The following is a 20,972-nucleotide window of genomic DNA, read 5'->3' on the forward strand; positions in this document are numbered from 1 at the left end:
ATGTGTAAAAGGTTAGAGTAGCCAACATTTCCATTACAAGAGCACCACGACCAGATCCATGAATGCCAAATCCTATGATACAAACTAAATCACCCCGAGACTAATTCTAAGTATGAGACAAAAACAATCAAGTGTTGCATGACCAACTAGTCTCCATGCTCGAAAAATTCCTTTATCAACTTCTAGACCACATTTTTCACTACTGAATGGACCGCCTCCACAACATCTTAAAGAACGAGACCATTATAAAAAATTGAGATTGATTCTTAATGGAATCAAACTTTTTATTAGAAGATGTTGAAAAAAAAATTAACATTACTCGCAACATTAATTGATCTTGGCCTCGTCAAGTTAATCCTAGCTTCTGAGATAGCAACAATGGTGGAACTCTTTATTAGTGAAATCATCGGCTCTCGAATGGTTGCAAGAACAATTGCTTCATATGCACGGTTAACCATCATAGATTGCATCAACATGAGTTTTAAAACTTATTTCTTGTCAAACCATACTTAATAGATCAATTAGGCTTAGAATCTTCGGCATGCACTCATTCATATTGTGAGAGCATTCTTGTTAACTTCTTAAGTTGAGTTTTTGTATTGAGATACCTTCGCACAAACTCGAGCATTAAAGTAGACTTCGTTGATCACACATCAACACTTGATCTGAAATTGATCATCCTCTTAACAACATTCTTTGTCATAGACAAAAGTAACTGAGAGATGAGGAATTGATCATACTACTCCTAGTCACTAAACGCTATCTTGATGATGTCAACTTCTTCATCCACCATTGAAAAGGAACTTTGAAAACATTTCTTCATTCCAAGAGGAAAACCTTTAGGCTTATATCCTCTCACACATGAAAAGACTTGCTTACATCCAATTTAACTGAAATTATATTGTTAGATGAAATCAGAATTATATGTGATGATTCTGACGATTGAGCTGGGATTGCCAAATGAAACTATTTTGCCCACCGAAGAGCTTCCTCGCTAGCCATAGGTTACCCTAGAACTCCTTATTCTTAATTAGAAACCTAAAAGAGAGAATTTAGAGAGAGATATACAAGATTTTCTATTTTACTAATGTTATTTTTCGTTCATCAACAATTACAAAAAAGTAGAGCGTTTATGCTCTTTGAATAATCATATGAACTTAATAAGATGCCCCATCATCACATCTCATAGATTACATCATCAAAATGTTGAACATACTTTTATATACGTTTAAGAAATTATTTTTATAGGTAAATTGTATGCATTGTAATAACATTGTTCCATAATAATAATAATAATAATAATAATAATAATAAATCTCAAGCTAACATTTAAGTTTTAATTTTTTAATTAACATGTTTTTTTTACAGAAAGTGGTTCATAAATCAATTACATTAATGTAAAATGTTTCCTACCAAACTTTTTTCTTTTTTGCTGTAGCTATTGCTGCTCTATGTAAGACAAATGAGAACAAAAAGCAAATATACATTGATTAACTTTCAATAGTAGGGTTTTACTTGGTGCTATTAGGCCAATAAGACAATGCATTATAGACCTATATTCAACAATAAACTTTCTTAATAGGACAATCAATGGCAATGCACAGCTAAAGTCAAATCTACTTTTACATGCTTCTTTATTGGAGTAATGTTATTTACATACACATAATGTTGATGAGGCTAATACATTAATGAATTGCTTTTTTGTCATCATGTATACTATTTAGCTTTTGTTTGCTTATAAAACCATCATGTTTTGAGTGGAAGTTTAGCTTACGATACTTTATACGAGGTTGTGAAAAGAATATCCGATCGCTAATCTAAAAAGAAAAAGAAAAGGCCTATAGTACTCCCGAGCTTTCACACGTACATCAAACTTATATATACCAGCCTTATCTGCATTTTATTTTAGTTCTGCTATTTTAATAGTGATTACTTTTTTTTTTTTATCAGAAGTAGTGATCACTTATTAATATTAAGTTCAATCATGTTTAGTTTATATAAAAAGCACGGAACTTTCTCCTAAAAAAATAAAATAATAAAGAACAGAAAACAATTTTAGGACGTGAGAACTTGCAATGATATTTCAATTTATTAATTTTTTTAATCATCAAAGACTTATATATATATATATATATATATAGTTGTTACAATCTATTAATTGCATGCATGATTTAAAAAAAAAAAAAAAAAAAAAAAAAACCTGGGCATTAGTTGGCTTTCTTCCCCGAGACATCAATGCTTAAATTAATCTCTTAAGAAATATGTAATCTGTATCTCCAATATAGCTATTGATGAACGAGTAGTGCAGTTTAATAATCTGCTGAACAAATCTTTCTAACAATATTAGACATAAATAGATATGTTACTGATTAGGGTATTATATTTTGCTTCTCCGATTGAGTAAAAATGTTACATTTCATGTTACCTTACCTCATTAATTAATATTATTGAATGCAATGAGTTTCAGTGTTGAATGCAATGGTACGTACATGTTAATGGCATCATATGCTATAAAAATTAAAATAACAAGTTTTTTAGAGTCGAGTTATATATATATATATATATATATATATATATATATATATATATATATATATATATATTATACAATGTGTAGCTAAGTTTACTTACTAAAAAAATTGTCATCTCCATATGTCTCACATGCCTTCAATAATTTCTCCATCCTCGAACAACAGGGTTGCATGGTAATTCCTTAAAGGATGTTCATTTCCATCTCAAATAAAGGGATAAACTTCAGTTAATTTGTGTAATTTTTTTATTAGTTTTTTTTAGTTGTTACATTTCAATTAACATCGGTGAATCAAAATCAAATAATTACTAACGATATATTTATTCCCCACAGAGTTATTTAGATATAAAAAAAATAGATCAGTTATTTTCTATGAAACTTATTTGCATTTTTTAAATTCAGGCTCAATGACTCAATGTGTATGTGTGATAATACATCTGGCTTATAGAGCCCCATCAAAAATATTATATATATTGAATGTTAAAATTTAAAGATATTCTTGTAATTTGAATTTAATTGATGATGTATCATATATGATATACAAATGTAAAATTCACTAACTCAAAAGATAAACATTAGTCCTCACTAAGAGAGATGAAACTCTTTTTTTCGTATTTCTTGATATAGTTTAATTGGTAATTTCACACCACCTCCTAAATAGAGGTCGTTGGTTTAATCTTCACTGACAGCAAAATCGTCTTTAAGAAGAAGAAATCAAAAAGAAAAAAAAGATGGAACTCTTTTGATAATTTTATAATAAAAAATTATAATACAAAAATTGAAACAGAATTCCCACATTAATTTGTGAAATTCCCAATTTTGTAGATTATTTGTGAAGATCTCCGACCAATTACCTTGAAATTAGCCTGTATTATCTTTTTTATGATAATTGAGATTTTCCATTCCTTTTAAAGAGATTTTCACAAACGTTTTTGGTATTGCCAATTAATATTATGTGTTTAAGATTCGTAAAGCAAAAAACAAAACAAAAAAACACAGCATTATTCATTCTTTTCCCTGGTCAAAAATGACTCGCAAATAACATCATTATGCTCCTACAAATGCAAATTTAATCATGTAAACGCCACATACAAACTACAAAGGATATTGATGAGACTTAGAATCCACGGCTGCTATGTATCAAAGTAAATTATGAACCAAATCATGAGTGAGTACAAGAAAAATGAAAAATAAACAAACATGGCGTTACAAAACATCCTATTAAAAGAAATGCCTACAATGGCTGATTCGGGATATTATTTTGTCTTTGAAGTTTGAACAACTTAATTATTGATTTGAAACTTAAATAAATTAAAAGGTAAAATAGCAACCTATATCGGGCAACTAAGTTATGTAATTAAGCAAACATAATAGTAAAAGGTTTAAACTTGCAGCGACTTCCATTAAAAAAATAAAAATAATAAATAAATAAACCTAAAATGTTTTGTTTTGGAACTTATATAGTTCCGATTTACAGTGTTCATAGCTACTGAACAAAAACTAAAATATAAATGGAATTGAATGCACCGAAGAAAAATAAAAGATATAAAACAAAATTACATTGAAACGCTTGGCTTGGCTGTACAGTACGTTCTGACAAGCAATGAAGTCATGCTCATGCACTTAAAATTGGAACTCAGCTCACCATATCAGACTTTTTATTTTGTTTTCCATTTATTTTCCCCAGTCTACCGATCTATAAATAGATTGTCGCAGACGGATTTCTTTTACAGCAAAATATCTATTTAATACACCTATATTTTATGTGTCATAATTCGATAGCCCTTGATTTATTTAACTGTAAAGTTGACCCCTCTTTATGAGCCAAATTTTGGACGGGGACCATTATTGTTTTGACCGAAAAATGGCATCGTTAACCTCTTGATTTTCTGCTTTTACAGTTTATGAACTTCCTTAAAATCAAATAATCTATAAAGAGAATTTGTTAGATTTTTATGGGAATTGTTAGAACATGTTAAAAAAGCACATGAAATTGAAATTTAAGTAGGAGAGATGTTCTACGTATAAATTAGAAACATATGTGTTCAAACCAAGTTTTATCACATTTGGTTCAAAACACATTTTGTTATCTTCGATAAAAAAAAAAAAAAAAAAAAAAAAAAAAAAAAAGTACCCTTCAAAACAAGTTTTATCGCGTTTAATAACAATTATGAGTTGATGTATTTTGGCTCAAAGAACAATCTTGAGGCCATGTTTGTGGTTTGATCAAACTGGAATCTTAAGACGTCGAGCTGATCCAATTGAGGATCACGTCGAAACACCGAATGGCAAGCTAAGTCTAATTTTGGACTAGTCCACCTCAAACAGAACGCCGAACTGAGCGATTTCAGTTCAGATCGACCAAACAAGCATTTGTATTACGAGAACGGCTGCTTCAACAAGCTCTCTAAATTTTGGGAACCTAAGACTGTTCAACTGCATCAATCTCGCCTCCTCAATTTCTGATTGTGTTGAATATGTGTCATGAGCTGAGTGAAGAAGCCTTAATCAACGGTGATGTGTCCCCAAGATAGAGAAGCACGAAACTCATGACGGATATAAATACAGGCGTCCAGCCCAAAAATCGAGGATTGACTTATTCATATGCGCGCACTGATTATTTTAAGTTCATGGTACTAAGAAGTCTCCCCTCAGGGTGCAATTGGACTTCTCTAGTATCTAAGTTACTTGTACTTCAGCTGGAGTTGAAGTTCAAACTTCACTCTCACCTCCTTCGAGCCAGCTCCCGCAAAACATTTGAATTCCCTAATGTGAGCATGGACGTTCTTTCTTGACCATATTTAAACTTGTACGCACCGGTGTCAACTCGGAAAATCACACACATCTCTGACCTCCCAGTAGAACATAGCTAGAGCTGTCAAAAATCCGATATATCCGGATTTTATCGACAGCCTAAGAGAGCTCACTGATCAACCGCGAGCTGAAACCCTAGTTCGATCTCATAATGGCATGGAAGAGATCGCGAGCTTGAGGAAGATTGTGGCCGAGATCACGGTCAAGTTGTGAGCACTCGTGTTGGTAATGATAATAGTAAAGCCCCAAAAATCAATCATCTGGTGAAGGAAACAACCAAACGTTCATTTTTTTCTACTATATAATGTTTTATTAGACAATCAATAAAAAAAGTTCGACTCTATTTCCTTCAATTTCATATTATTTACTTTAATTATTAATATTTTCGGAGCGCAATCGATTTTGTGACGAAAGTTTGAAACCAATTAATATAAAATTAAAATTAATCTTTTTTTAGATAGACTGAGACTAATTGAGGTTAATTTTCACGTCAACAAATATTATATTTAATATTTTTTTTTCCTTTTGTTATATGTTTTCGAGTTGATGTGTAACACCAAGTATTAACTTATAACTATTATTTATCTATAATGTTTTTCATTTTTGACGTTGTTAGCCATCACGGTATTTGTCCGAAATGAAATATACACATTGTTATATAATTTGATAGAGTTTCAACTCAAAATGTTAATTTCATGTGTTTTTGTACATAATTTCTCATATTACTTGTTATCATATGGCGCTAGATTCCAAAATAAAAGAAAACAATATGAATTCTCGGATATATAATACAATATATGTTTATACTTAATTTTTCTCATAATAGATAATTTTACACATAATAACTACCCCCACAAGTTGGTGTGTCAAGCATGAATGAAAAATATTTTTGAAGAGGGTATTCACTCATTAATAATTTGACTGCAATTACCGATTTTTATGTATAAAATAAATTTAATTCTCAAATATGATATACAAAGTCGTCATATATTGATTAATGACGTAGGAAAGCGTACGTAACAAGAGTCAATGGAACCCGTAAACAACTCATTTGAAAATACAAACTAAACTTAATTGGAATTATATGTGACTAAGACAATATAATTATATATGATGAAGACTAACACTCTGTTACCATAAATTACCTAAAAGACACCTATCTAACACCCATGGTTTCAAGTAACCGCATGACCAATGCGACTCAAATCAAGTTTTCCATTCGTGGTTTCAACCGACTCTTCCTCGACAGATGCGTTCAAAAACAAAATTTGAAATTACCAATTGCTAGGCAACATCCAACATTTTCTAGATTTGATCCATGTTAGATATTGAGTTCATTTCAATGTAGAGACACGTCAGCATCAAAGAAGGGAATTAGTGTTAGCAAGTGCTAAGTACTCATCAAAGCCATAATCGGTATTGTTGACGCTTGTCGCATCTCCTCCTCTAGCAATCTCCATGCATATAGTGCAATCTTTGCAGCATAAATTTACGAAAGTAATTTCTTAGAAAGTAAAGATTTTTTTAATTAAAACATTTAATTTCTTACTAATCAATTTATTAAAGCGATAATAAAAAATTAGGTGGAAACCCAATTTTTTAACCATTCATCAACAACAATAAGAATACTAATTTTATTATTAATAATTCGTGCGGCTTTCCAAACGAAAAAAAAAACTATAAAAAAATCTTTTAAAGTGAAGCTCTTAAAATATATGCGTAATCGGTAATTAACAGACTCGGCGGTTCCTAACATGCTCTAGCGTTAATCCCACACAAATTTCTTTCATGAGGGAATGGTTTCAATCTTAGAGGGCGGCATATGTTTATTATTTAACTTATTCTCTGCATAGGTTTAAGTTTATATTGCCGTAGCTCTATGTCTCTCTATTGTATGGATAAGATGAAATCTTAGCCAATAATATTGTTCAAAAACTAGAAAAATCGGTCATTGATTAATCGTCAAATTCAAAATCAGTTACTGAATTTACATCGTATAACTTAAAAATCATCTTTATAAATATATTGAAATAGAATTTTATAGTTGACATGACTCGAACCAAAAATGAATTGCTAGTCAAACAGAGAAGGACTTCTTTGTATTGAAGGCATTGCAAGAGAAAGAGGAAGTTTTAAGTTGGGCAAGTAAGCAAAGTAGCTATTTTAAGATTTGGCTATTACAAAATAGCCATGGTTTGTATAATTTTAAATGAATAATCAATGGGTCCACTTAATTGATATAATTTGTCTAATTTGCCCTTGAAATTTTTAGAGTAAAAAATTAAAACAGAGCTAACAAGAGCTTATAAAGTTCATGGTTTACTGCTCTCATTACCAATTGGTTTTGAGATGGATCCCCATGATACTTTCACAAAAATGACATCACGAAAAACATAGAGGCGAGAAAGTCGGTGTAGATTGAAACATCAAGGAAGAGGCGCCATTGGCGTTGACATTGATTGACGAATTCGATTTGCCATTGAAATAGGTATTGAGCCCTAGAAAGGCTCTCTATGATTTGAAACAAGCTCCGAGAGCTTGGTTTGATCAACTCAGCTCTGCTCCCACCAGGTTTGATTTTTCATCTTCTGTTTCGTATAAGTCACTTTTCTTCAAGGGCACTGATTGTGACATGATTCTGATTCTTGTCATACGTTGATGACATCCTGATCACGGGGGGCGATAGTACAGTGATCAGATACCTTGTCAACTCACTGAACATTCAGTTCGCTCTCAAAGACTTAGGTCCGGTGAACTTCTTTCTTGGATTTGAAGCAACCAAGAGAGAGGATGGCTATCGCCTGACACAACACAAGTACACAGTGGACCTCCTCATCAAGACACATGCTCAATGCAAACTCTAGACCCTCTCTAATGTGTCAAAACAAGAACTTGACAAAAGAAAGTGGAGTTGCATTCGAAAATGCTCCGTTGTACAGGTCCATTGTGGGAGCTTTACAATATCTCACGCTAACAAGGCCCGACATAGCCTTCTCAGTAAATAAATTGAGTCAATTTATGCAATCTCCAACGAATGAGCACTGGTGTGCCTGCAAGAGACTGTTCAGTTACCAAAAGGAACCCTTGATCGAGGTATTCAGTTCAGTCATGGGAACGCAATGGATTTAGTCTGTTTCTCTGATGCAGATTATGTTGGCTCTGTGGATGACAGGAGCTCAACAATTGGGTACTGTGTTCTTAGCAGGGTATTTGATCAACCGATGTTCAAAGAAGCAAAAGGTGGTGTCCAGGTCCAGTTATGAAGCAGAGTACAGAACTGTTGCAGAAGCTGCATCTGGGTTAACCCGGCTAAAACATCTGCTCAAGGAACTGAGAATTGAAGTAAATGGTCAAGCTATTCTTTGATGTGATAATGTCGGAGCTGCTCAACTAGCAACAAATCCGGTTCATCATGCTAGGACTAAGCATGTAGAAGTAAATGTGCATTTCGTCTGTGAGAAGGTTATGGCTAAGGAGATTGAAATCAGATATGTCCCATCAGCTCGACAAACAACAGATATATTTGCAAAGGCTCTTCCCATTCCGCACTTTCAAGAACTGTGAGACAAGCTTACCTCTACTTGATATGGAGCTAAACTTGAGAGGATGTGTTTGTAATTAGTGTGCTTTGCTTACGTGTAATATTTCAACTCATGTGTAAACAATATAAAAACTAAAACTCTGAAATTGTCAACGTCAAAAAAATCAGAATTCAAATTCTCTGAAAAGGCTTTTCCCTCTTTTCTCTCTTCTCTTCTTCTTCTTCAACAACAAACACTTTCGTTTGTAAACAAACAAATTACCAATTACACACTTATATTGTTTTGCAACAATAATTTCGTTTATAAACAAATAAATTGGTATTGTATAAAGACGGCTACCTTTTTGTAAACCAAACAAAGAAAAATTCATTTAAACACACTTACGTTTATTGCTTTTTTTATTATTAAATAAACAATTTTTCGAAAATTATTTTTGAAATAAACTAGAATACATACATATGATTGTCCGTAAGTAAACATCCAATAAACTGTTTTTTTAATTATAAATTAAAGAAATAAAAACATTTAAAAAATTAATGAACTATAAATAAGGAAATTTAACACTACAAAAACTGCCAAAATGATTAGTGTTTCAATTAGTAAAAACAAAGTTAAAAAACGATTACTCATTATTTTTAAAACGAAAAAATAACTTATCACTTGTTAATACCCTTGAATTCTTTAAAATAGGACAGTCAAGTAATTAAATCTATTAAAATTAAAATAATAAACGAAAAATTAATATAAAGACAGTAAAGTAAATTTTTTAAATAAAATTGCCTAAATAATTTAAATTGACAAATTATTTAAAAATATTGAGACTATGATTATTTCTTAAATTGTATACTTTCAAGTAAACATGGGTATCGAACGGTACCAGAAATACCATTTTCGATTTTCAATGACGAACCCTTTCGGCCCGGATTGAAACATAAATTTTCGAATGTTAATGACAGAATTTTGTAACTAACAAGGCCAGTACAAACATCACTTACTGCCTTAGATATGGAAAAAACTGAAATTTTTCGAAAATCATCTGGAAATAAATGGAAATTTATTGAATATTTCTGAAAAATTCATTACAAACACACGTGACGCATTAAACATGATTTTTCATCAAACACAATGAGTCTATTTTTGAAGATCTCGACGCTACGAATCTGTAGGATTTGGAATCACTCAATTTCGAGTTCATACGAGGTAGTTATGAATTTTTGAAGTTTTTATGAAAAAAAAATGTAGGAAAGAAAGTAGGAAAGAGAAAGTGACGAATTCGAAACCAGGGGAGAGAAAATGACGAATTTAAAAAGCTAAGGTTATAAAAGTAAATTTTTATTAACTATCACTTATTCCACCTAGGCTGTTTGATTATTTTTCCAAACATTTGCAAACGTTGGCTATTTTCAAAACATGAATATTTTTGTTAGCTATTAAACTACAGTGCCCTTTCTTAAATTGTATAGTTTCAAGTAAACCTTGCTATCGAACGGTATCGGAAATACCATTTCCGATTTTCAATGACGAACCCTTCCGGATCGGATTGAAACGGAAATTCCCGAACGCTAATGATGGAATTTTTGGCCTTATGGTAGGCGTATTTCCGGTAACATAATAAAAGCTTAACAGAAAAAAAAAAAAAAAGAGAAAGAAAACCTTCGAGTGTTGTTATAGTCCTCTAATGGCATACACAATCTGGGTCGTTGGATTTTACTTCCAACGACCCAGATGTATGTAACAAAAAAAAAATCAAACATGCGATGTTTAGCGAAAGCCAGTTTTTTCGCCTGTGTCATCGACACTTCCACATACACGAAAAACGGAAATTTTTTGTCAGATGATTTGTGTGGACGGAAGTCATTCCTTCCGTTAGTTACCGTCCGAATGGCCATGATGAGTTTCGTGTTCATACAATTTTTCTTTTAAGTTCATAGCTTTTTTAATTATAAATAAATAATTTATTAGACTGATATGTTTTTTAATATATAATATAAGTAAATAATAAATAAAATTGTAATCTTTTGAAATAAAAAAGTTAAAAATTGTAAAAAGTAGAAGAATATAAAAATGGTGGGTAAAAAATAATTAAATATTAAACAAATTAATAAGAAAAATAAAAAGAAAGTCTATATAAATATTGACATGTGGCATAATACATTATACACTTTCTGCATTGCCACCCAAACACACCATAAAAAATCACTACACTAAAACACACACTGCACACTTCACTACAACAACACAATCACACAACTCTCTCTCTCTCTCTCTCTCTCTCTCTCTGCAACTATTTTCTTCTACGCCATTAAATCTGAAAACCCTGACCTTTCACAAATCTAGCTAAACACAAACACAGTCCACAACCCCTCTCTCTCTCTCTCAAACCCACATAGACAAAATAATAATAATAATAATATAGAAGAAAAGAAAAACTCAAACCCATTTCCAAGTTCCAACTCCCAAAAACTCTCCAAAACGCCCAGCCCCAAATCTCTCTCTCTCTCTCTCTCTGTGTTTAAATGATGCACTGTACAATAATACTAAAAGGCGTGAGTGTATGAGCTGTTTGGAGCGCAGAGAGAAAATAAAAAGACATATGGGTTGCATGTTCTCCGACTTAGCCGCCAAGTTCGCCTTCTTTCCGCCGTCTCCGGCGACCTACGCCGTCAAGAAAAGACCCGATGGGAAGCTCTCCGCCGTCGCCTCCGTCAAAACGCCGTCATCTTCTTCGCCGCCGTCTTTTCCGTCGGACGATAGCGCGTCGCTCGACGTTCTGAGCATCGACACGAAACGCGGGAACAAGATCGTGGCTTTTTACCTCAGAAACCCATACGCGAGGCTGACCTTGCTTTACTCCCATGGAAACGCCGCTGACCTTGGTCAACTCTACGACCTCTTCGTTCAGCTCAAGGTCAATCTCAGGGTTAATCTCATGGGGTCAGTCTTTTTTGTTGTTGGCTGTTGAAAATTACATGATTTGGGTTTATGGGTTTTGAGTTTCTTAGACAAAGATCGGATTTTTCGCTTCTAGTTTCGTTTTGTCGTACTGCTTTTTTTTTTTTTTTTCTTTTTTTGTTTTTGGCATTGATTATTATTTAATTTATTTTTTGTTGGGAGCCAGATCGGAGGAGATTTTACTTTTTACTCTCTTTGTTTGTTTTGTTTTTCATTTTGGTTGAATATTTTTCAGATTTTTTTTTCTCTGTTTTTTCTTTTGGATTTTATCTGGAATGAAAAAGTAAGGTGGAATATGGAAGAGAAGTTGGATTTCACTAGCTCCCTCGTTGTTAGCTCTTCTTATGAGTCATTTTCCAACTTTTCCTTTGTGCATTTTTCTCACTTTTTTTTTTCTCTAATGTTTAAAGTAAAATTTGCATTTATCAAATTGTTTTTATTGTTGATGAAATAAAAATAAATAGGGTAAAGGGGAGAGTCATTGATCTTTGTTTGTTTATCTGCTGAAGTGCAAATTGCAGGCTTTACTGTACTTGGAGTTTTGTGCGCTCCTCATACTTACATGATTTTCTTTTCCTTTTTCAATATTTTTTGAAGTAGCCTTTTTTTATTATTATTATTATTACTGAAGTAGCCTATTTAATTCAGAATTATGTCATGTAGTTTTGAACTGTCAATATAGTTTTTGCTGTACATTTATCTTTCAATATAAGTGGAGTTTAAGGGCAGTTTCTTTCTGTTCTCAAAAAAAAAAAAAAAAAAAAAAGGGCAGTTTCTTTATCTTTTAATTGTTATTACTATTACTTTTATTAAATAATTAAATAAATAAGTAACTATACGTCCAAAAGCAATATCTGAATATATTTTATGGCCATATTGAAAAGGTTTTATATTTTATTTTATAGAATTATATCGAATTTTTGTTATATGTTGTGAATTGTGATAAACAAAATGATGAGTTTTCATGCACTCCTTTTTTTTTTTTTTTTTTTCTTTTTGTTGTTTTGCTTTTTTTTTTTTTTTTTTTTTTTTTAGATTACTAAAACCATATTTTGAAATCAATTTCAAAATGTGAAATTAACGGGCACATTAGTCTTGGGGAATTTTTTTTTTTCTCAATGTTAATTGTTAAATGTTCATGGATGGGTCGTGATATTTAATTTTGTACCATCTAAGATCTGAGTTTTTGTTTTTATTTTTCATATTTTCATATCCCACTCCAAAAGACCAATCTCAATATCATGTATTTGTGATGCAGATATGACTATTCTGGATATGGAGCTTCAACTGGCAAGGTATATAGGCTCTAAAGCTCACTCACATTACATTTTTGTCACATAATTAGTTTTTTCTAAAAATAATTCAGTATTAAATAATGGACCACCTACATTCAAATTCAATTGGAAATTCATCAAATCACTGTTCAATATTAAATAAAACCGTACCAATGTAGATCTCATCCAAGCAATTAATCAGGGATTGAATTTTTGAATGATGTTTGTTCGGTGATGGAAAAAAATTCAGCCGAGCGAGTCGAACACGTACGCGGACATAGAGGCAGTGTATGAGTGCCTCGAGAGCCAGTACGGCGTAAGCCAAGAGGACGTGATCCTCTACGGGCAGTCCGTCGGAAGCGGCCCGACCCTCCACTTGGCGTCGAAGCTGCCTCGCCTACGTGGCGTCGTTCTCCACAGTGCCATCCTCTCTGGTCTCCGCGTCCTCTGTCATGTCAAGTTCACTTTCTGCTTCGACATTTATAAGGTGGTCCCACGGAGTCTGATATCATGCCGTTATTTTATTTATTTATTATTTATTTTTCCGAGCTATTGACGGTGGTTGGTTGTTGTATGCAGAACATTAACAAGATCAAGAAAGTCAAATGCCCCGTTCTCGTCATACATGTAAGTCCCACATATTGATGCATCTTGAACATGTGATTGGTTGACTTAAACATATCCTAGGAGTGTTCTAGGATTAGCCTTTGTTTTTTCTTTCTCTTTTGGGTTCTTTTGGTTCTGTGGACGTTCGTCTCGTTGTTGACGGGTCGGTGTGTTGTTTTGCTTGCGGTCTGTTCTTCTTAGGGCTTCGTTACGCCTCACTGGTGTTGTAAGAAGCACTAGTAACATGGCTTTTGCCAAAAAAAAAAAATTTATTTTTTTATTTTTCGTATAATACATACTAAGTTTATTTTTTTTTTTTAAATAATTGTTAGTTTAAAGGGTGGGTTTAGAATAGTTTAGTCATATATCTTAGTCTATAATTATATAGAACCACAAAAGTTCTTATCGATTAATGTTGCGATCTCGCTTCTGCTCTTTCCCCCTAAAAGTGAAAAAAAGGGACCAGTTCGTGCCATATCACACACTGCATAGTTAACCTACAATCCATTTTTTTTCTCTCACACACACACACACATATACGGAACAAATATCCACGAAGCCAGGACTACGAAGGTCTAAAGAATCGCCTAGGACGGAGCCAGAGAAGCTCTCCGGGGGGGCTAATTTGAAAAAAAAAAAAAAAAGTTTTAGGGTTATAAAACTCGGCCTACTTTAGCTCCGTCCCTACTAGACCAACCCGTCGTAAAGTGTAGGATTGATTACATTGAACATAATATGAGAAAGAAATTGTTAAAAACTTGGAATAATGAAAGAAATGAATGCGTTTGTGACGAGGACAGGGGACGGAGGACGAGGTGGTTCGGTGGGTGCACGGGGAGGGGCTGTGGAAGATGGCGAAGGAGTCGTACGAGCCGCTTTGGATAAAAGGAGGGGGCCACTGCAACCTGGAGCTGTACCCGGAATACATCCGCCACCTCTGCCGCTTCGTCCACGAGATGGAGAGCCTCACCACCGTCGCCCGCCTCAAGATCATCCGCCAGACCCTCTGCCTCCAGAAGAAGTGCACCCACGCCTCCTCCCACCACCACCACCACAACTGCTCCAACTGCTGCCCGTGCACGCCCAACTGCCGCTCTTCGTGCACGCTCAAATGCTCGTCGTCGTGCTGCCCGAGGAGGCCCAAATGCTCGTCGTCGTGCTGCCCGAGGAGGCCCGAGTGCTCGTCGTCGTGCTGCCCGAGGAGGCCCAAGTGCTCGTCGTCGTCGTGCTGCCCGAGGAGGCCCAAGTGCTCGTTGTCGTCGTCGTGCTGCCCGGACTGCCCGACGTACTCGGGGCCGTGCTGTTGCTGCTGCTGCTTGCCGTGTTTCCAATGGCGGTGGTGCTCCGGGAAGTAGAATAATGGTGGTGTATAGATAGATTGGTGGAACTTTGATTCAGCTAACACACCCTCTCCTCATCTCTTTTTGTGCAGTTTTTTTTGTTTTTTTTTTATTTATTATTATTAGTGGTTGGGAAGGAAAAAATGAACCAAAGGGAATTAAGTAGCTGGGTTTTTATTTATTTATTTTAAATTTGGAGAGTAGTTTATTTACTTTGTTTCTATTGGTGGTATAAATTCAAGTTCAACAGCCTTTTTGTTGTTTGTTTCCTTTTTTACTCTATTTGTTTTACTATCCTATCAATTTTATATATGTTTGGCTTGAGAAATAGTTGTTATCAGTTAGGAGCAATGTCCGCGAAATTCCCTCGTCATTTTTCTTTTCTGAGAATTGCAGTTTGATTTGTTGTCTAAAACCTTCAATTTCAAGGTTCAGTCTTATTTTATTATAAAATGTGGTTATTTCATTTTAACCAACGTTTTTAAAAGTTCAGCAAAATAGGTTGCATGGAAAATGTTATGAAATGGACACGTTTGCACTATTTTTTTTAGCGATAGACATTTATACTTCTTTTCATGTTTGGTTTCAAATTAATGCTCAATTTTTTTTTTTTTTAAGAATTGTTACAAATAAGCCACTTGAAACGTGTGGGACTTTTTCCAAATTTGAGTGATTAAACTTATGCAATTTTTTTAGAAGCATTACACGGTGATATAAGGATCTTCGTGGAATCAATCAGTACCTATTGTGCGGCGAGTTATTGTATATTATTTTCATGCATTCTTACAAGTTATTATTATTATTATTATTATTATTATTATTATTATTATTATTATTATAAACACTCTTCTTTTGTATATATTTTTCATGAAAAACTCGTAAATTTATTTTTTTATTTTACGATTTATTTGTCAGTATGAAAAAGAACAAAATTATTATAGGTCCAAAGGGCACTACAGTCTCTCCTCAATATTGTTTTTACACTTTTTGTTTGTTTTTAATAGAGCTCCTAAACATTTTTTTTTACGTATTAGCCTTTTTTAGTTTACATTTATGACTCCGTCTTTGAGTACGAGATATTATTTTTCTCCGAAAAACTTGTGATACCCCCACGGTGAAGACGTTTGTTTATATTGATCTATATTTATACCACGTGTGTTTTCAAAATTGACGAGCTTTGTTGTAAAAATTGATGGGTGTAAATAATCTACATATTAGCTCTTATAATCTACTATTTTTGTTGTCAAAATTGATTTATGTGACACGGCCACGATAGTCTATATTATAATACAGGATGCAACCAGACCATAGATAATTTATTCCAAGAAAAATCTCACGGACTAGACTACTTGAAACATTGGATTTACAATTTAACCAACGTTTCAAGCATGTTTACAATCTAACTACATTTGTTGACGTGACATGATTAATCACATAACATGTTACATGATTGTCTCTAGCATTTATATATGTGAATTTTAGTAAATAATATATTTGCAAAATAAACAAAATGGTGACTAGTTTCTTAAAATCGAAATGGACTAAACAGCTACAACGTTCTTATTCCGAATGATGATCATAAATGATGCTTTTGGTACACCAAAGTTCAAACTTTTATTTTTGATTTGTTGAAATGTATAGCTAAGAACCTCAAAAGCAAAAAAAAAAAAAAAAAAAAAAAAAACAAATAAACAAAAATAATAAAAAAAAAAACAAAAATAATAATAAAATAAAGAAGACTGAATTTGGTCACTTATTATTGGGAGATTGCAAAGGGAACAAAGCAAGCAATTCTGGCTCGGAATATCCAACTTTGCTTCTTGGCGATGGGTGTAAATAAAACCTCCTCTCCTTGATTGCCTTCTCTTCCTCTTCACTGTTCACAACCACACTCTTCTCAGCTTTCTTCCCATTATCTTCCTTTATTGACAAGCCTGACATTATGGTAGATGGGCTTTTTTGGAGGTTTAGCCCAGGCGAGACTTGGTCGTTTGCTCTTATGTTGATATTATTGGGCTTCACAATCTCAAGCTTGGGTCTCATGTATTGCCTTCTCTCGATGAGTTTGGGCTTTTTTGGGCCCAATGTCTTGTTGCTCGGCCCGGCCTGAAGGGACGTGTTATTGGGCTCTGTTGGGCCTGTTAGTCTTTGCACAACTTCTCTGAAGGAATTTGTGTCTGTTTGTACAAATGTTGTCAATGGCTTACAACCAGCTTGGACTTGGGTCGTTACTGGCTTCTCCATTGTGTCGTTTTTGTTTGTTTGTGTTATCTCATTGGAAGAGGAATAAAAAATAAAAATAAAAAACTGAATTTGAGGCTATGGACCTGAAAAATAAGTCAAACCAAAAAAACAAAATGAAAAGAAAAGCCAAGTACTTAGGCATTGTTTGTTTGAGGGAAAATGACAAAAATAGCGATATTAAATATGCAATTCGTAGTAACAATGGCTAGCTCTCGGAATTTCCAAATTTCAAAAGTTTAGATAACTTTGGCTTTCACGAACTCGATTGAGTTGTAGAACAACTTGTCTCTCTAAAATCATACTCCGATGAAAGAAACTTGAAAGGAATAAAGGTCTGACGAAGGTTAATGGACATGTCCAACTGACAACACGTTGTAATAGAGTGAATGAATAGTTTAAATCGGCATTATTATAATTAAATTGATATAGACGGTATATCTAAAGTTAAAACTAAAAAATAGATACTAGAAGTATTTATTCTTTGATTGGAGATGAGTAACACTATTACAGCATTTTCATGATGACGTTGGGACACATTATATATTGTTTTGTATAAAAACAACTGTTTAACAATTATTATAGAGACATTATTTAAAAAGCTAGGCTGGATAATAAATAGCTTAATACTATAGAACCATTTCACGTAAAAGTATCTACATGTTTTTTAAAACAAATATTTTACAGATTTGATAAACAAACAAAGAAACAAAAATCCTAACATTCCATTTATTAAATGAGAAATATGATTTATTTTCTACGTTTTCTAAATGCCATTTTGAGCGAAAACATAATATAGAAAAGGAAGTACTATATAATTCCACTACTACAAATAGTGGTGGTAGTCGCACCCGTTGGTCTACCCGCCATATTTTGGGTGCGACTAGTCGCACCCAATGGCCTTCGCGCGGACTTTTTCGCACATTTTTTCTGACTTATGGGTGCGAATATGAGTGCGAATATCCGCACCTAAAAGTCGCACCTAAAAATCATGACCATCGGGTGCGACTAGTCGCACCCATGACCTTTAGGTGCGAACTTTCGGGTGCGACTTTGTCGCACCTAAAGGTATCATTGGGTGCGACTTTCGACCTTTAGGTGCGAAAAAAGTCGCACCCAATGCTGTTTTTTGTACTAGTGTTCTTATGATATCATTTGCAAATAGAAAATTTAAAATACGTTTGAGAATAATTTATTCTAAAAAAAAGATATGAGAACATGAAGAAATAAGATCTGCGATGACACGTGACTAACATAAACCAGAAAGAGAAACCCAGAAAATTAATGACACGAGCAAGAAATAAAAAGAATCGTGATGATTAACATAAACATTTCACGCAATTTTCAAATCTGGCACATCAATTATGCACGATAAATAAAGCTTGTACTAATCCAACATGGCATCAACACTTAAAAAAATGGTTATTTAAAAAAAAAAAAAAAATCTAAAACGTACCGTGAAAATCCTCTATTGAATCTCCATGAACACCGAGTCTGAAATTAAAAGTGAGCAAATAGCCAAAGGAAAGTAAAAGAAGAATTAAAAGAAATTCGAACGGAAAGGAATTTGAATGACTCAAATGTGAAGAATTAAAAGAAGAGGAAAAAAGTGACATGTTCACACCAAGAATTGAGGGCTATGGTTTATTTTTGTTTTTTGGTTTTGGTTTTGGTTTTCGATATGAGAGTACACTAAGAAGCCAATTAGGACAAACAAAAAGTGACCTCAAAAGCCATAACAAGACAACAGATGGGTGTGCCACGTCATCAGTTTGTTATAAAAAAAAGGAGAGCAAAACACTCGTATCACTTCTCTCTTCAAAAGAATAAAAAATAACTGCCAAAATTGCCTTTTGCTTTAACAAGATTCTTAAGAAGCTCTCTCTTTTGTTTTAAGAAAGGACAACTATTTACTCAACCGAATTTACTTGCTTTAGAATAATAATAAAAAAAAAACAAAATTGATATTCGTATCCACTAATGGACTAGTCTAGCTCGTGACCGACTAGTTTAGAACATGGTCTTGTACTTCTAAAATAACATTATAAAAAAAAATATTTACATGATTTAATATTATATGTACATGTGGTAGCTGAAAAATATGCACAGAGTCTTAGCAAGAACTTAATCGAATCTATTCAATATTTAAGACTCCATTTAGTACTTAATTGCTAAAAGAGAAGTCTGAGTAAAGAATTGGAGAATAAATTTATTGAGAATTGCCTAGGGTCATCAATGAGGTTCGATAACTATCAGAGAAATATGCAGTTAAATAGAGAATAGTCAATAAAATAGCAACCACGTAATTATAAAATAATCGTTTTGACCACAAAGTCGGCGGTTATCATCTAGATTAATGTAATGTACGAAGTCACTTGACGGTTATCAATTCTATTCAACATGACGTGAATAGAAAAGACTTAGATTAAATCTAATGAATATCGTGTCTTTACACACAAGGTTATAAGGTAAGAGCATAAGACACCAATTTTATTTATTTATTTATTTATTTATTTTATGTATAATGATGGAATGAATAGAAAAAACCGAGTTGAAAACATATAGCATGTCTAAGGAAAGAGTAGAAAATACTTTAGATTAAAATACTTGAATAAAAATGCTTAGCTCATACATAAGGTGAAGAGGAGAAGATGCCTAAATAAAAGTTCATGTATATATCAAGTCATTATTCAGTATGGTAATAGAACGTGAAAATACCAACAGTATCCACTGTGCTTAATCGAAATACACGATTTATACCTTCAGTTTTTAGAAATATAAGACATATTCCTTTAGTTTAATAATTGACATATATCTCCCTTACAAATATGTTGTATTACAAATATCAGACTTTTCGTTCATTTTTTACCAAAAAAAAAAATTGAACTCCCCAAAATACCCTTAATGAAATAATTTTTTTATTTTCTATTCTCTTTACAAAAGAATTAAATTAAAAAATTCCTTTATAAAAAGTTAAGGATTTCTTTTATAAAGAGAGATTTTGATTTTTTTTAATAAAATAGTAAATAAATATTTATTCTATTAAGGGTATTATGGGGAGTTCAAATGATTTTTTTGTAAAAAATAAACGAAAAGGGTGATATTTGTATTATAACAATTTTTAGGAGAGGTATATGTCATTTATATTAAACTGAAGGGATATGTCTGCTATTTTTAAAAATCGAAGGGATAAACCTCGCATTTCGATTAAACACGAGGGATACTCTTGATATTTTCCCTAATAGAAAAGACTTAAGTGAAATTTCATGAATGTAAGTTGTCTACTCATACTCATAAGGTGGAGTAGAAAGACCGTTCGATGAAATTTTTATATATATCAAGTCTCTATTCGGCATGGAATGAATATAAATACTAGGATAATTTTCATGTATATAGTATTTATTTGGTATGCTATGAATAGAAAAGACTTCCATAAAATTCATGAATATAAGGTGTGTACTCATAAGATAAGAGTAGAAAATATCCTGATAAATTTTCAAGGATATAAAGCCTCTATTCGGCATGATGCAATAGAATATATGTGTTATAATCGGAATATTAATAACACCGAACAGACTAAATAAAATACCGATCAAAGGTATTTTAAACATGAGAAACGCAATGAAGCATAAGTTAAGCTTCAATGCCGATTAAGTTTAATAAAAGCTTCTCG

At 32.9% G+C, this 20,972-nt stretch overlaps 2 protein-coding genes across 2 annotated transcripts; one reads left to right on the top strand and one right to left on the bottom strand.

Annotated features, from left to right (window-relative positions):
* Nucleotides 1-11,037: 11,037 nt before the first annotated feature.
* LOC149405019 (alpha/beta-Hydrolases superfamily protein) lies at nucleotides 11,038-15,386 on the top strand. The gene is made up of 5 exons (XM_089606750.1): nucleotides 11,038-11,820; nucleotides 13,097-13,133; nucleotides 13,363-13,599; nucleotides 13,692-13,739; nucleotides 14,519-15,386. The coding sequence occupies exons 1-5, from the start codon at nucleotides 11,441-11,443 to the stop codon at nucleotides 15,071-15,073; spliced, it is 1,257 nt and encodes a 418-aa protein (XP_089462876.1). The 5' UTR covers nucleotides 11,038-11,440; the 3' UTR covers nucleotides 15,074-15,386.
* A 1,338-nt stretch (nucleotides 15,387-16,724) lies between these two features.
* LOC149405020 (VQ motif-containing protein) lies at nucleotides 16,725-18,835 on the bottom strand. Its single transcript, XM_089606751.1, has 2 exons — nucleotides 18,756-18,835; nucleotides 16,725-17,385 (listed from the first exon to the last, which is right to left on the bottom strand). The coding sequence occupies exon 2, from the start codon at nucleotides 17,300-17,302 to the stop codon at nucleotides 16,808-16,810; it is 495 nt and encodes a 164-aa protein (XP_089462877.1). The 5' UTR covers nucleotides 17,303-17,385; nucleotides 18,756-18,835; the 3' UTR covers nucleotides 16,725-16,807.
* Nucleotides 18,836-20,972: the final 2,137 nt, after the last annotated feature.

Source organism: Urtica dioica, chromosome 2 (assembly GCF_054948205.1).
Source record: "Urtica dioica subsp. dioica isolate 48M chromosome 2, U.dioica_male_clone48M_v1_H2, whole genome shotgun sequence".
NCBI classification, from domain to species: Eukaryota; Viridiplantae; Streptophyta; class Magnoliopsida; order Rosales; family Urticaceae; genus Urtica; species Urtica dioica.

Coding starts and splice junctions, on each gene's coding strand:
- LOC149405020 (XM_089606751.1), bottom strand. CDS start 17,302: ATGGAGAAGCCAGTAACGACCCAAGTCCAAGCTGGTTGTAAGCCATTG.
- LOC149405019 (XM_089606750.1), top strand. CDS start 11,441: ATGAGCTGTTTGGAGCGCAGAGAGAAAATAAAAAGACATATGGGTTGC. Junction 11,821..13,096: donor CTCAGGGTTAATCTCATGGG/GTCAGTCTTTTT, acceptor TTTGTGATGCAG/ATATGACTATTCTGGATATG. Junction 13,600..13,691: donor TCTGCTTCGACATTTATAAG/GTGGTCCCACGG, acceptor TGTTGTATGCAG/AACATTAACAAGATCAAGAA.